The following is a 15,309-nucleotide window of genomic DNA, read 5'->3' as shown; positions in this document are numbered from 1 at the left end:
TATATATAAATCAGTTAGTTTGTTAGGAGTGCTCTGTGTCCAATTGATAAAATTGATAGTTAAATATGGTTAAATTTGTGCTCATATTTTTCATGATAAATTTTTACATTAGGCCCGCCTTCACAATTTTCTTTAAAATGACGACTTGGTTAGGTTTTCGACTATGCTGAATAAGAAAATCTCATTTAAATTTTTGCAGAGACAAGTAGTTTTCGAGATATACAAACCTGTACTATGCACTGTAATTCACTGCCCGCCCTGTTTGTACGCGGGCGATAAACAAATCTACTTCTCTGCGACTGACACTGTCACCTAGCGGAAACAAATCCACTTTTCTGCCCCTCACCCCAATTTGTTTTTAATAGCATTTGCGGATTGGTATGCTGACAACGAATATCACAGTTAAATTTGGGGAAATCATTTTTTCACCCAGCCTCCCCGTGTTTATTTATTCAGAAAGCTGTTCTTAGCATGGGAGGTCGGGGGTTGTCTATTTCGAAAGGTCGGGGGTGTTTATTCCGAAAGCCGTTCTTCACATTTTCAAAGAAAATTATAAGGGTGGACCTAATGTAAAAAATACCTTTTTCATTAATCCCTATTAACCCCTAACTGTGTATAGAACCGGTACCATAATACTTAGTTCGCTCTGCGCTTTATCATAAAGATTGATACATTTCAACCAGATCGGTCAAGTAGTTTCCGAGAAAAAGTGGACCGGACAAACTCAGAGAAATATAATACAGATTGTAATTTAGAATCTGACGTATCTCAACGATGATTGGAAGATGTACCAACTTTAAAAGAAATTATCTTTCCGTTTTAAATTCTGAATGGATTAGCTAAGAAAATGTTTAACTTCATTTTTTCTTTTCAAGATTTTCTTTAGATTAATTCAATTTTAAAATAAAAATATTAACATTGTTTTTTGTTTTTTTTTTAATTTTTACGGATTTTAATTTTTAGTCTAAAAAAAAATAATAAAAAAACGTGCATTTCATTTTCTTAATCTTAAAAAATATATGGTGCTAATGCAGAGTGATTCTGATTCACGCTATTTTTTAAATGGTATTTCCACGTTTAATTAAAGTTTTATGCTATGTTTTTTTATTCAATTGTAAGGTTAAAGTACAGAATAGGTACAAAACATCCTCCCCTCCCCATGTTAAGAATGGCTTTTTAAATAATAACGTTATTATTTCAGCACGGATCAATAAGTGCAGGACTGCAGGGTGCAGGAGTACCAAAAATTCTACTCAAGCAATTTAAAATGAAGTTTTTGGTCGAAGTAAATAAATAAAAAGGGAGAGAAAAAAATCGACACCGATTTATTTATTTTTTTCGCTCGAGATCAAAATAAACATTAATTAAACATCGATCATAAAAAAGGTGAACATTGAATTAATAAGTAAAATGATCGATAAACTTCAATCTATTAAAATAAATCGATTTTTCAAATTTATTTTTGATATTTGCAAATTTATTCGAAGTTGTAGAACAACTTCTTAATAAAAAAAAAAGTTACACGTCATAAAAGTCCGGATAAAAAAATCGAAAACTTATAAACACACCTCAAATAAATATATTATAGTAACATTTATACAAAGATGATCAGAAAATAATATTTTCTAAAATTCAACTCGAGATATTTTTTAGACTAAAATCTGTGTTAATTGTTAAATATTAAACGGAAAATTACTTTTCCTTTTAAAGTCATTCCATCAAAATATTCTCACGGTGAATAAAATAGCAAGAAGTTTTACACCTTGAAAATAATTAATGTTTCATTTCGTTTTTTAAATGCTTTTAAATTAAGTTTCTTTTTTTTTTTTTTTTTTTAATTTTTTGAAAAACAATCGATTTGTTTTGTGAACCAAATGTATTTATTTATATAAATCATATAATTTTACAGTTTTTGAATGAAAATTTGACAATATTGCGACAAAAAGAAAAAAAAAGAAAAAAAAAAGCGAATTTACAAAATAAATAATAATTAAAAATAATCTTAGATTAACTTAAAATCTTTTTAGGTAACTCAAAAGTATTTAGGTTCAAAAGAATATAAAAAAAAGATTTAAAAAAATTAATATGCTAATAAAATGTGATAAAAATGAAGCCGGAAAAACAACAAACAATATGTCAAGTTTTCTCAACTTCTATCCATTTTTTCCTCCTGTTGTTTGAACTGCGAAAGACGTGTTTTAAAAAATCATTTTTAAAAATAAAAGTAAAAAATATTAACAAATCGTCGATAAAGAATTCGACTGCGTTTACTATAAAAATTATTTGCTGTTTTTATTTTTTGCTTATGAGTTTCGACGACTGTTAACTATTCTGGACTTATACCCTATTTTTGTTAAAAAAAAATAAAATAAAAATCAAAAATTAAACATTCAAATATTTTTTAAGTTTAAAAACAATATGTAGCTGACGAAAGGTTATTTTATCTAAAAACCATCATTAAATAAATAATTTAATACAATTCAATTGGATTATGGCGAAAGATATTAAACAAAGCGCACGTGTTATTCAAAGATACCAAGATTACTTTCGACGTCGTAAAATTATTTAAGAAAATTAAATTGGTGCTTATGTAGAATTGTACTATTTTTTTTAAATAGTATTTTATAGTTAAATTCAATTTTACGATACCTTTTACTTCTTAAATTGTTAGGTGAAAGTACAGAGTAATTAAAAAGCCCCCTCTCCGCGTTAAGAATGGATTTCTAAATAATAACGTACGTATTTTGTATAAGTACCGTCATTATTTAAGCTGGAAATTAGTTTGCAAATTCTAAATAAATAAATAAATAAATAAATAAATAAATAAAAATAATTGGTGCATGTTCTGTTCCTATTTACTGCCTCCCCACGAGGGCAGAGTTGGACAAAAAGTCGGGTTTTAATGTGGGGAAATTCCAGCTCCCCAAAAAGGGGCACTCTGGATAGGAACAAAAATAAAAATTGTCTCAGTCATGAAGGATTTCTCCTCTACTAACCAAGGAAAGAAAAAAATGAAGTGTGTAAGCAGTGTAGGTAGCACTTAGCACAGACAGCAGCAATCAGAACAGATACTACACTGTGATCTTGACCGAATGTGCATGTTAAAAAATAAATTACTTCAAATTGTATACACATGATTAAACCTGGACGAAAATATTTCGATCGATTCGTTCAACCATATTCATTTGAAATAAATATGGTTGAATAAATCGACCAAAATATTTTGGTCCAGCTTTAATGCGTTTGTCCTTCTTTCTACTCGTATGCTTGCTTGCTTATTCACTATTTAATGAACTGATTTTCCATTTTGTCTAAAATTTTAATTTCATAAACTGGTGTACACTTAGTTCGCTTTTACGTCTTTCAGGTAAAAATTGACGTTTACTTTAAAAGTCAGTGTAATTTTGCAAGACGATAAACTGAACCCCACTCCGAAAAATTAAATTTTATTTAAAACTAATTTAAACAATAAGTACACATAGTTGTGAATTAAAAAAAAAATGAAGTTTTACATTCTGCAGTTAAATAACTTGCATTGATTAAAATAATTGCAGGTGTCCAAAAAATGACAACATAAAAGTTATATTGAAATTCTTAGCTTTACTTTACCTTAACTATATATATATATATGTGTGTGTGTGTGTGTGTGTGTGTTATAATAACAGTTTGGTTTAATTAATAATTTAACGACTAACCATTACAGCAATATTTGGTTATTAAATTATTAATTGAACTGTTATAAAGCTATATAACTGATTTGGTTAAGATAATATTGTTTAAACGAAAAGTTTTTTCAAAGCTAAAATCTTCAACATAACCAAAATAAATGATCAAAATAATAATAATAAAAAAAAATGGAATAGAGCGAACCGTGAAAGCTGAAAGCTGTTAAATATTGTCCGAAATCTCGTTGCGCTTCGTCGGATCTGAGGACGCCGCGAATTGTTTTACCTTCGCAAGTTTGAATGAGTTGAAAGCAAATCCCACAGATAAAAAGAAATAAATTGCCATCTGTCATTAACCAGCATCTTTTCTTCTTGTGTCTCTTCATCATCTCATAAACTTAACAACAACAAAAAGTATTCTCTCCAGTTGTTGTTGTGTTTCGTGGCGGTTGCTTTTGTTGTTGCTACCCGGTGTCCCATCAGATTTTGACCCTCGATAAAATTCTACCGGTAAATAAATGAAGGGGAGGAAGAGACAAACGAACAAATAATATTATGTATATCTAAAAATAAAATAAAATAAAAGCACGAGGATATTAATAAATCAGTGGATTAACACTCTCAGCTAAATCACCCTACCCAAACCCCAAATGAGATTCTACTTTTTAGCCGATTATGTGTGAACACACACACACACACACACACACACACACACACACACGGCCCTATTAGAATTTAAATTGAGGGATCATTTTCGTATAAACAGTTAGCATAAAATGATCCCCGATTTCCAAGTTATTCTAACATTAAACAACTATTGACGAAAATTTTGTACCACTTACCATAGGTTGTACAGATAAGGTATCAATTTCACATAAAACTGTCTAAAAAATAGACCACTCATCCCTGACCAAAAGAATGCACAAAATTTATTTCCCATAGCAAAAAAATAAAAATAAAAAATTCTTAACTCCTCTAAAACTCTAGAATGGCTCGGAAATGGAGGATCATTTTATGTTAAATTTATAAGTGAAATTCACTACATTCTAAATTATATATATTTTTCTTTTTGCCATGTTTTTCGGTGTGATCACCCCCACCCCCACCCCCAATAAGAATCTCATTTTTTCGATTTTTTTTTTTTACTTTGATAGGGGGGGGGAGCTGAAGGTGTTAATCTACAATAATACCAGGTTATTAAATTGATAATTTAAATGTATTTAACATTCTGACCTCTTTGGCCATCCTCACATTCAATCGTTCATCGTATAGCTGGGGTCAGAGCAGTCATAACAAATGAACACTAATGTGAATCAGCAGGAAACATCTTGGAATCTGAATGCCTTTGTCTAGTAGACATATCAACTGATTCCCTGCACCTCCACTAGGCCATCTGTAAAAAATTAAACATCGCGTGTAGCAGCAAGTCCTGGGAACATCAACCTGGAAGAACAGTTGGAAATGACTTATATACCATACATCACAACCACGTAATCCATACAGCCACCTACCTTGAAAATGCTGTTGTGAAACCTGACATAGTTATATGGAATAAGTCAGACAGAGTGGCAACCTTGGTTGAAGTGAGTATCCCTAATGATGGAGGTCTGAACAGAGCTGAAAGAGAGAAACAGATCAAATACCAAGGTCTCATGTATGATATGAGAAGAAACTGGAATCTTAGGGAGATATCAATCATACCAGTTATTTATTATAGGTACCACAGGGCTTATGAAGAACTTGAAGTCCTACCTAACTAATATTCCTTGTGAACCAAGTGCAAGAGAGTTCCAGACAATTGCAATTAAAGGAACAACGAGGATACTAAAAAGAGCTCTTGGTTGGTTTCAATAAAAAGCAGGGGAATGTTGGCAGCTGATTTGACTGACCCATATCCAGCATTACAATCTTCAAAAGAAAATAATATGTAAGCTGAACACGACTGCTTGACATATTGTGCCAACCCTACCACAAACGTACACATCGTTCATTATTCAAACTATGATCTCCCAACTAATGTCACTCTGATCTGGATGAAGTTGCTGTGTTACAAATTGGTCATATGCATTGAATGTTTCTTTTTCCTTTTTTTTTACAGAGGAGTCAACACTTATCAAGGCCCAGAGGTCACTCGAGGATAAGGGTTAATGAGTGTATGTTAGTCAATGAGACAATATTGTAGTAATCGTTAGTAGTAGAAATTTGTTAAGTTGGATTACTTAAGGGGACGGCTCATCAAGAACTTGTTCACATTGGGCTTAAAGACAACCATATTGTAGTCAGTTGGAAAGCAGGAAAACAGAACAAAGTTCCACAGGCATGCAGTTTTAAAAGAGAAGCTTTGTTCATGGAATCTACGTTTAGGTTTAGGCGCCGATAAAGAGTGGGGGAAATTATTGATAGTAGTTTCAGCTAGACGAGTGTTTTTCATGAAAGTCAAGCAAAGGAGGACCATAGATTAGATTGGAGCCCAGACGAGCACTTTCGATGAAAGTAATGATAAAGCAGAGACAGGCTGACAAAGTCTCTTCTGTGGGAAATAGGTTACAGGAAAAAGAAAAGCCCCCACCCCCACCCCCATTGGGCTACGAAGTCTATTTTGAACTCTGTCAAGGCAGGATAAGATGCTTCTAGTAGCTCTTGCCCAGATGTGGCAACAGTACTCTGTCCTTGGATGTACAGGTAGAGAATTGCATCAGCAGTGAGAAATCTACTGGAGCAGTAGAACAATCCCACCATTTTTCCAGCAGCCTTGACAACATATTTGATGTACGTGTTCCATCTTAGGTCAGGAGTAAAGGTCAGACCCAGAAGCTTGTCAAAACATGAAGCCTCCCCAAAATGAGAGCCATTCATTTCAATTGATGCAAGACAGAGGATCAGACCGGTGATGATGCAAAGATAAAAGCTTAGTTTTAGATGCATAAACATTAACCAGCCACCTCTTTCCCCATTGGACTACGTGCTCAAGATCAGCGGAGAGAGAATCAGAGAAAACTTGATCGCTTACGGCCTTTGAAGTATTGCCATAGATGGTAGTGTCATCAGTATATGTCCATGAATGATCTTAGTATATGATTTTGGAGATCATTGATACAAATCAGGAAGAGTGTTGGGCCCAGGATGGACCCTTGAGGGACTCCAGCACTGGTGCACACATTGTTCATTGTTCATGCCTTCTTCTCTGTATTGCCTGTACACAGCAAGAGAACGACCTTGAAGTTATAGTGGCAGGATATGCTTGATTTTATCCACAGATTTTCATTATTGCTTAAATTAGCTTTTCTTTTGTATAATCTTCTTTTCTTTTTAATCGCAATATTACTAAATTTTCATTCTAAAAATGAAAGTAAAATTATATGCTTTATGCATAAATATGTTTGCTCCACAAAATAAATCACTTATTCTAAAAAAAAAAAAAAAAAACACCTTAAAAGCATTTAAAAGACAAAAATCAGATACTTTATGAATTATTTTCAAGGTGTATAAAATAAAAATTCTATTTGCATATTCGTTTTATCTCATGCAACGTGAGAATATTTTGATGAAATGATTTAAAAAAGAAAAGTCATTTTTCATTAATATTTATACAAGACTTTAATCTTAAACCATAATTTTGGCACAAAGTTTACAGGCAATTCCACGTTTTGTATCAATTTCACAATCATCATGTCAGTGGTAATGCTGTTGAACCCTAGAACTAAACAGATATCAAAGGCCTTGCTATCCTATATGAAAATCGTGATATTATGAAAAAGCTGTTCCACCACCACCATCATCACCAAAATGCACGAATTGTCAGGGCACACAATTTATAGAGAATACATAGTAATGTAAAGTAGACAAGACTTGTTTTAATATGATCCAGGAAACTATTCTGAGATCGAATCCTGCATCCAGTAGAAAAATACCATGCTATGATGACTAACCGTTTAGAAGTGCCATTTTAACTGTGACTAGAAATGATATCCGACAAAATGGTGTGAGCAGTATGAAAACTATGTGAACTTTTAGAGTAAAGCAGAACACATTTTGTTAAACAAAAGTCATGCCCCAGTTTTAATCTCGCAATTTATTTTTGCCCTGCTTGAATATGGTTCAAGGGAAGTAACTCATGAATACACTGGTTCAACACTAGATTGTTGTGTTGAAAATCTAAATTTGGCCTTGCAAATTTAGGCAAGCATGATGGCAATGAAGTATTGAGATATATATAAATATAAATATGTGGTTAAACCGTAAATTTGACAAATGGATACAAAATAAACGTAATTACTGACATAAATTATTTTAAAGGAAATCCTGTTTGGAAATTAGTCAAAAATAATTTATCTTGCTTTACCTACACATTATGAGGCCAAACTGAATTTAGAGTTTCAATACACTAATCTAGTGTTGGCCCAGTATATTTATGAGTTATTTCCCTTGAACCATATTAAAGATGCACAAAAGGACTCGTACCTGTGACCCTGGTTTTAATACCTGATGCTGGCCATTCTCTACTATGACAACAATCCAGCAACTGAAGCAGCAGCCTTCTCATCTCCTTCTATAGGTCATCTACAACAACTGCCTGCTACCCTCTTCCTCCTCCTCATCTTCATCATAACAACAACTACACCAGCTATCAACCGATCCATGCATCAACATCTGTTTCTTATTCCTGCTAGTATTCCTCCTGCATCTTCTCTCCTATTAATGTTTCCCTGCCTTCTTCTAGTTTCCATTGACATTCAGCCTTTTCTGCATTCAGTGAGATTCTCTTGCTGGTCCAGTTCTTAGAGTTACTCTACATTGATCCGATCTACCTGAAGCACCCGATTGTCATTACACTTCAGGAACATCTCTGTGTGATATCAATTAGCCTTTCCTGTATCCAGTTTTTTAGAGACGTCAGCTAACTTTTCCTGCTATCAGGTTCTCAGAGATATCCTCCAGTATTTCCAGCCTTTTCCTGTTATTTTTTCGTATATTTTCAGTGCGATAGAAACGATCTCGATTTCTACACTATTCATTTAAGTTTGTCATTTCTTCTTTGCCGTTAGATTACCGCTTATTTTTTCTAGTTGTAAAACTGATCATCGCTAATTAACCACAAAAAAAAAAGAATAGTTGCCACTTGTGCAGTTTAATATCTCCAAGTAAATTTAAGAAGCCATTCCTAACATGGGAAGGGAGGAGCTGTTCTAACTATTCTCTTCCGCAGATAGAACTATCCTAAAACGTAAACAAGTAATTTGCTTGGAGATGATAAACTGCACTAGTTCCAAATAATCCCGAAGCCTGAGGGTAGTCTGCCCAATCATCCTTTTCCCTTCACTCTGTGTCATCATTTCTATTGCCATGTAATGGTTGGGGTGTATGTATAAGTGTCGCCAGTGCGATAACAAGGAATGGCCAATCCTCATCGATGTCACCATCACATCAGTGACGTGAACACGGATAGAAATCGCTCACACTTCAACATAAACAAAAAAAAATAAAAGTGTCAGAATCAGCATAATGGTGAAACGAACTTTAATGTTTATAATAAGGTTTTATTTAACAATAAAAATAAATCATTTTCTGTTGTATTTTATATGCGTGTGCTGTGTCGACACACGAGGGAAAGATAAGTCATTGAATGATTTATGAGATGTTCGTGATTCTTAGAAACAAGTGTTAGATTTTTAGAATCATGAGGACTTTATATATATTTCTTCCAAGATGACAAAAGGTTAATTTTTAGGAATTAATCCAATGAGGTTGGTATGTTAATATTAGTAACAATGCATTTCTGTCTTCCATGAAACGTCGTCTGCGTTCATGGCATCACGACTAGCTGAAAATAAGAACAGAGAATTGAGGTGCACAACGCACAAATACATGTTGGTTAGCCTGGGGCCAAAGCCCCCAGGTGGTTTGCTGCCAGCCAGCAGAGAGAAAAGAGGCAAAGCGAGAGTTGATCTTCATGTGATTCCTTTTTATATGCTTTTGGTTGGCTCAGAAAAAGATTTGAGAAAATGTGTTTTTCTTCAAGCATTGATTGGATGGAAAGTGGGTACCCTGTCATATTGCATGTTCTGTCTTACATCCGCATGGAAAGACAAAGTTTTACTTTTTATTTCCACAGAATTTGCGTGGGTGAATACGGCAAAGGCACACGTAACTGGAATGTTATTTATTTTAATGTCTGTGGAGTATTGCAACAGACATTTATTGTTCATTTCTGTGCAGAATTGCACTGTTTAAAACAACTTGTTTATTTAGATTTTGTTTACATTTTTAAGAATAAATCATTGATATATACCTCACTCAATCTGTAAAGTAACAAGTTGGAGACAATAGAGGATTATGTATCATATTTTTGTGAACTTATGCAATGTATATATATATATATATATATATATATATATATATATATATACCAATCGGTACGGACCTGACTATGGAAGATCAGATAATAAATAAACGTGGATTTATACGATCAAAGAATCCAACCTTGATCGCCCTTCGGGGCTCGTGGTGCAGTTGATAGAGACGTTGAATCTCTACGGTTTCAGATGGACATTGTCTGAAGATAGCGGTTTCAATCCTACCCAAAGCGTGCCAGAGGTTTACTTGGCCAAAAATGTGGTGAGACGACAACAACTACGGATGGCAGTGATTTTGTTGAGAATGAAGTTAGGAGATTCGAAGTTCCTATCCGTTGCGGTTACCACCTGACGAAGGCCAGAGGAATAGTTGGCCGAAACGTTGTGAAAAACAACAACCAATAAAGATGAAAAACAACAACTAATAAAGATGAGAATAATAGTCCAAAATAAAAATAAATTTATGCAATGTATGAAATTCCTGTTACTAACATTGCATTCCATGTTTCAGCTGTCATTTGTTGATATGAATAAAGTGTATATATTGTTGAAAAGGTTTGTGTTAATTTTTAGCAGTTCATATGCATGTCACGTTGCTACAGTGGTAACGTCACGAGCTTTGAATGCTACAGCTTAGGTTCCGATTCTAGCTGATAGCACCCAAATACATTCTTTTACTTTTGAAATCACGACTCTTTTATAAAATATACAAAATCTGGACAAATTAAAATATTTTATTTAAGTGTATTTTACGACCGGGAAAAGTTAAATAGTAAAGTATCAAACGGAATAACTGACCATTTATAATTTCAAGATATATAATTAAGTTTCTGAGACGAATATTTCTGATTTACGGCAAATTTTTACATTAGGTCCACCTCCACAATTTTTTTTTAAATGACGACTTGTCATGGTTTTCGACTATGCTGAATAAGAAAATCTTATCTTTAAATTTTGCAGAGATAAGTAGTTTTCGAGATATAAAGACCTGTATTATACAGTGTAATTTTCACTCGCCACCATGTTTATACGTGCGTGCCAACTCATCGTTCACATGCGAAATGTCAACTTTTTTTATGTGTTCGGGTATGCTGACAACGAATATCACAGATAAATTCGAGGGAAATATTTTTTCACCTCCATCCCCCAAAATGTGGTGTTTATGCCTTGCCGTTCTTAACATTTCAAGGTTGGGGTGTCTATTCCGAAAGCCGTTCTTAACATGAGAAAAGTGAAAAAAAGTCGTAATTGTTTTGTTTTACACACATGCATATTACTAATTTATCGGTTATGAAAAAAAAGTGGATTTGTTTCCGCTAGGTGGCAGTGTCGGTCGCCGAGAAGTAGATTTGTTTATCGCACACCCGTCGTACGCCCCAATGAATTACAGTACATAATAAAGGTCTATATCTCGAAAGCTACTTGTCTCTGCAAAATTTAAATGATATTGTCTTATTCATTGTAGTCGAAAACGTCACTAATCGTCATTTTAAAGAAAATATTTGATTTACTAAAAACAACGATCAAATATTGTACAAATATTATGACATACAATCTCCAATCTCTATTATTTAGTCTTTGATTCGTAAATATAACATTTCTTTAAAAAATTAATAATTAAATAAAGATAATTTTAGTTTAGTCATTAAAAAGCTTAATACGAAATTAATTTTTACAAATTTATTTTTTTTTAATAATATTATAGCCATTTTTGTCTCTTGGAATACGAAACAACAATTGTATGTTAGCTTTGTATATTCGAAGCGATACACCAACGAGTCACCTTCCTCTGCAACGTAAGGTAATTAATCGTAATTGTTATTAAATATCTTATTTTTGCCAACAGCCTAATTAGTAACGAATTGCTTATAGTTGCATCCTATATAAAATAATACTATAAATTGTTTTGTATTAATTTCAAATGAAGTAACAAACAACACTTTCAAACGCACAACTTCTTTCCCCACGTGTTCATCGAGGGGAGCTATTTAGTTTCCAAAACTTTTTCGTGCTTATTCAGATTGGCTATAAACAAAAATGAAGAAAAACTTTTATCTTGTCACGGAATAAAGATGGCATATTCCAAAAATCACAAAAGATTGATCAAGTAGTTTTTTTTTTGTTTTTGTTTTTTCGAAAAACATTTGCCGTTTTTTACCGATAAGTGAAGACGAAGCCTTTTTATTATTCTTCAAATTTTGTTTTAACTTCTATAAAATGACCCGGCACTCATGCACTTATTGATCCGTGCTGAAATAATGGTAAATTTATACAAACACCGTGACAGCGAATTAACCCTAACCCTAACTCTAAACCCTAACCCTAACGCTGTCACGGTGTTTGTATAATAATACCGAAGGTAAAACTATACAAACACCGTGACAGCGAATTAACCCTAACCCTAACCCTAACCCCAACCCTAACCCTAACCCTAAACCTAACCCTAACCCTAACCCTAAACCCTAACCCTAACCCCAACCCTAACCCTAACCCTAAACCTAACCCTAACCCTAAACCCTAACCCTAACCCTAAACCCTAACCCTAACCCTAAACCCTAACCCTAAACCTAACCCTAACCCTAACCCTAATCCTAACCCTAACCCTAACGCTGTCACGGTGTTTGTATAATAATACCAAAAAAACTACTCTACGAAAAGCGCAAGGTTCAAGCCCCCCCCCAAAAAAAACAATCCGAACAAGCCAAAATAAAAAAGCCATACTAAATAAGAAAAACTAGGCACTCCCTAAGTCGAACTGTGTACAACTACAACACAACACAACACTACAACATCGGAGCCGATGCGTATTTCGCTAGAGGGCTCCCCCGGTCTCACTCGTGATCGTCAGACAAAAAAAAAGAGGTATTTTTTTCAGATTAGGTTCACCTCCACAATTTTCTTTTAAATGACGACTTTTAAAAGTGTTCGACTATGCTGAATACGAAAATCGCATTGAAATTTTGCAGAAATAAGTAGTTATTGAGATATAAAAAGTTGTATTATTCATTGTATTCTTTGGCGGCCATCTTTGTTAGGCATGTAGATTTGTTTATGGCGCGCGCACGCGCGTAAAAAAGATGGTCGCCAAAGAATACAATGCATAATGCAACTTTTTATATCTCGATAACTACTTATTTCTGCAAAATTTCAATCCGATTTCCGTATTCAGCATAGTCGAAACCCTATAAAAGTCGTCATTTAAAAGAAAATTGTGGAGGTGACCTAATCTATAAATTTACCAAAAAAATAAAATAAAATAAAAAAAAATAATACACGTTATGTTAATAAATTGGTTTGTTTTTAAATCATACATTTCGATTTTCTTTCCGACATTATAAAAAAATGCAAAAAACAACATTGTGTACTTGCACAATTTAATGAAGACATTAAAAAATGAAAATATCGAAAAAAAGGTTATATTGTACGTATCTGTTTTGGACTGAAGATCTCCGAAAAAAATTTCACTTAATTTGATCGAGTATTTTTTTTTTTTTTTTTTACAGCAGAAGGTGCTAATGCATTTACTGATCCGCACTATTTTTTAAATCGCATTTCCAAGTTTAATTAAAGTTTTATGTTTTTTTATTCATTTTTATGGTTAAAGTACAGAATAGGTACAAAACACTCCCCTCCCCATGTTAAGAATGGCTTTTGGTACTCATACACTTATTGATCCGTGCTGAAATAATTATGTTATTATTTTGGAGGCCATTCTTAGATGGGGTGGGAGGGTGTTGTGTACTTATTCTGTACTTTCACCTTACAATTTAATAAAAAAAGACATTGTAAAACTTTAATTAAACTTGAAAATACTATTTTAAAAATAGCGCGGATCAATAAGTGCACTAGCACCTGGCTTTTTACATAATAACGTTATTATTTCAGCACGGATCGGTAAGTGCATGAGTACCCAGCGGAAAAGCACGTTTTTATGACAGCACGTTGAAGGTAGACATCTTTGAATTTTTTTGAACACGCCATGGGGAGATAACTCATTTTAAAGCACCAACACTCCCTCCCCATCTTTAATACTAGTTTTTCTTCCTAAAAATCGAACCTCTTGCTCGGTACTGTAACAAATTGTTTTTTCACTGAAAAAAAAAAAATACTTGATGAAATTAAGTAAAAAATTTTTTCCGAGAATTAATTCCATAATGGATACGTACAATACAAACTATTTTTTCGATATTTTCATTTTTTAATGCCTTGATTAAACTGTACAAGTTCCGAAAATTGAAATGAAAATTGGCTGTCTGCCTTTGATTCCTTCATGGCCGTTGCTTTTTTTTCACCCCTGTGACATGAAGTAAAATTTTATTTTCCTGATTAAAAAAAAAAGAAAGAAAACTGCTTAATAAAAATTATGTGATCTTTGGAATATTTTATTGAGGTTATGGTATAAAGATAGGGTCCGAAAATCCAGCCTGAGTCCGGGTTACGTGGTACTCTGTTACTGGGGTCAAGGAAGAACCTAGCCTCTTTGAATAAAGTGCCAAGTTGTTAACTTTGAACAACAGAAAAACGGAAAAGGTGTAATATATAACAAATAAATGCTACCAAAGGCAAGATAAGTTAAACAGAAAAACAATAAGCAGTTCAAAGAATTTTTGAGCATTTATTACTATAGACAGCAGATTTAAAAAAGAAAAATTAAACAGTTCAAAGAATTAGAATTTTTTTGTGCTTATGCATTTTTTAAATAGTATTTTCAAGTTAAATTCAAGTCTTACGATATCTTTTTATTAAATTAAGTGAATGTAAAGAACAGTTAGAAAACACCCTCCTCTCTCCATATTAATGGTTTTCTAAATAATAATAATGTTATTATTTCAGCACGTTAACAAAAGTGCATAAGTACACTTTTTTAAATTTAACAGTTCAAAGAATTTACATTAAAAAAAAGATGCAACAGTTCAAAGAATTTACATTAAAAAAAAAGATTCAACAGTTCAAAGTGTAGCGACTCGCATTACAGTGGCTGGACAAGGAGCGTTCCAGTTGTGCGTACATCTGTTAGCTACACCCACGCAAATTATGCGGGTATAAAGACTAAAACCTTGACTTTTCACACGGACGTAGTACATAGCTGTACCATGTGACAGTGTGTTGACTTTTCATCTAATCGGCATTCAAAGAAAGCGAATTTCAAAAATATTTTTCTGACAGCTTTCGCTGGATCCGGTCTGGCACCTATAAAAAAGGCAAATCCAAGGAGTCGAGTTAGATTTCTCTTGCAGTACAGACCAGCACCACGACCTCTCGCTCTGTCTCTTGACGTTAAACCATTAATA

At 33.3% G+C, this 15,309-nt stretch overlaps 2 protein-coding genes across 3 annotated transcripts in view; one reads left to right on the top strand and one right to left on the bottom strand.

Moving 5' to 3' along the window:
- The window catches only part of LOC145297697 (integral membrane protein GPR180-like), a 52,230-nt gene extending 48,071 nt beyond the window's left edge, over nt 1–4,159 (bottom strand). Inside the window, exon 1 of the mRNA XM_080143896.1 lies at nt 3,871–4,159. Coding sequence (XP_080000022.1) covers nt 3,871–4,054 — 184 coding nt within the window. The 5' untranslated portion in view covers nt 4,055–4,159. The remainder of the gene's footprint in view (nt 1–3,870) is intronic.
- A 7,523-nt stretch (nt 4,160–11,682) lies between these two features.
- LOC145297694 (ribosome biogenesis protein BMS1 homolog) overlaps nt 11,683–15,309 on the top strand; it is a 74,713-nt gene continuing 71,086 nt past the window's right edge. Inside the window, exon 1 of one of the 2 annotated variants that reach the window (XM_080143895.1) lies at nt 11,683–11,819. Coding sequence is in view for 1 of the 2 variants with exons in the window: in XM_080143894.1 (XP_080000020.1) it covers nt 11,760–11,814 (55 nt within the window). In the remaining variant the exon portion in view is untranslated. The remainder of the gene's footprint in view (nt 11,820–15,309) is intronic. The other variant, XM_080143894.1, reaches the window with a different exon arrangement.

The sequence above is a fragment of the Euprymna scolopes genome, chromosome 18 (assembly GCF_053919585.1).
Source record: "Euprymna scolopes isolate OS-2025 chromosome 18, ASM5391958v1, whole genome shotgun sequence".
NCBI lineage: Eukaryota > Metazoa > Mollusca > Cephalopoda > Sepiida > Sepiolidae > Euprymna > Euprymna scolopes.
The sequence above is the reverse complement of the archived record's forward strand: the minus strand, read 5'-3'. Positions and strand labels throughout refer to the sequence as shown.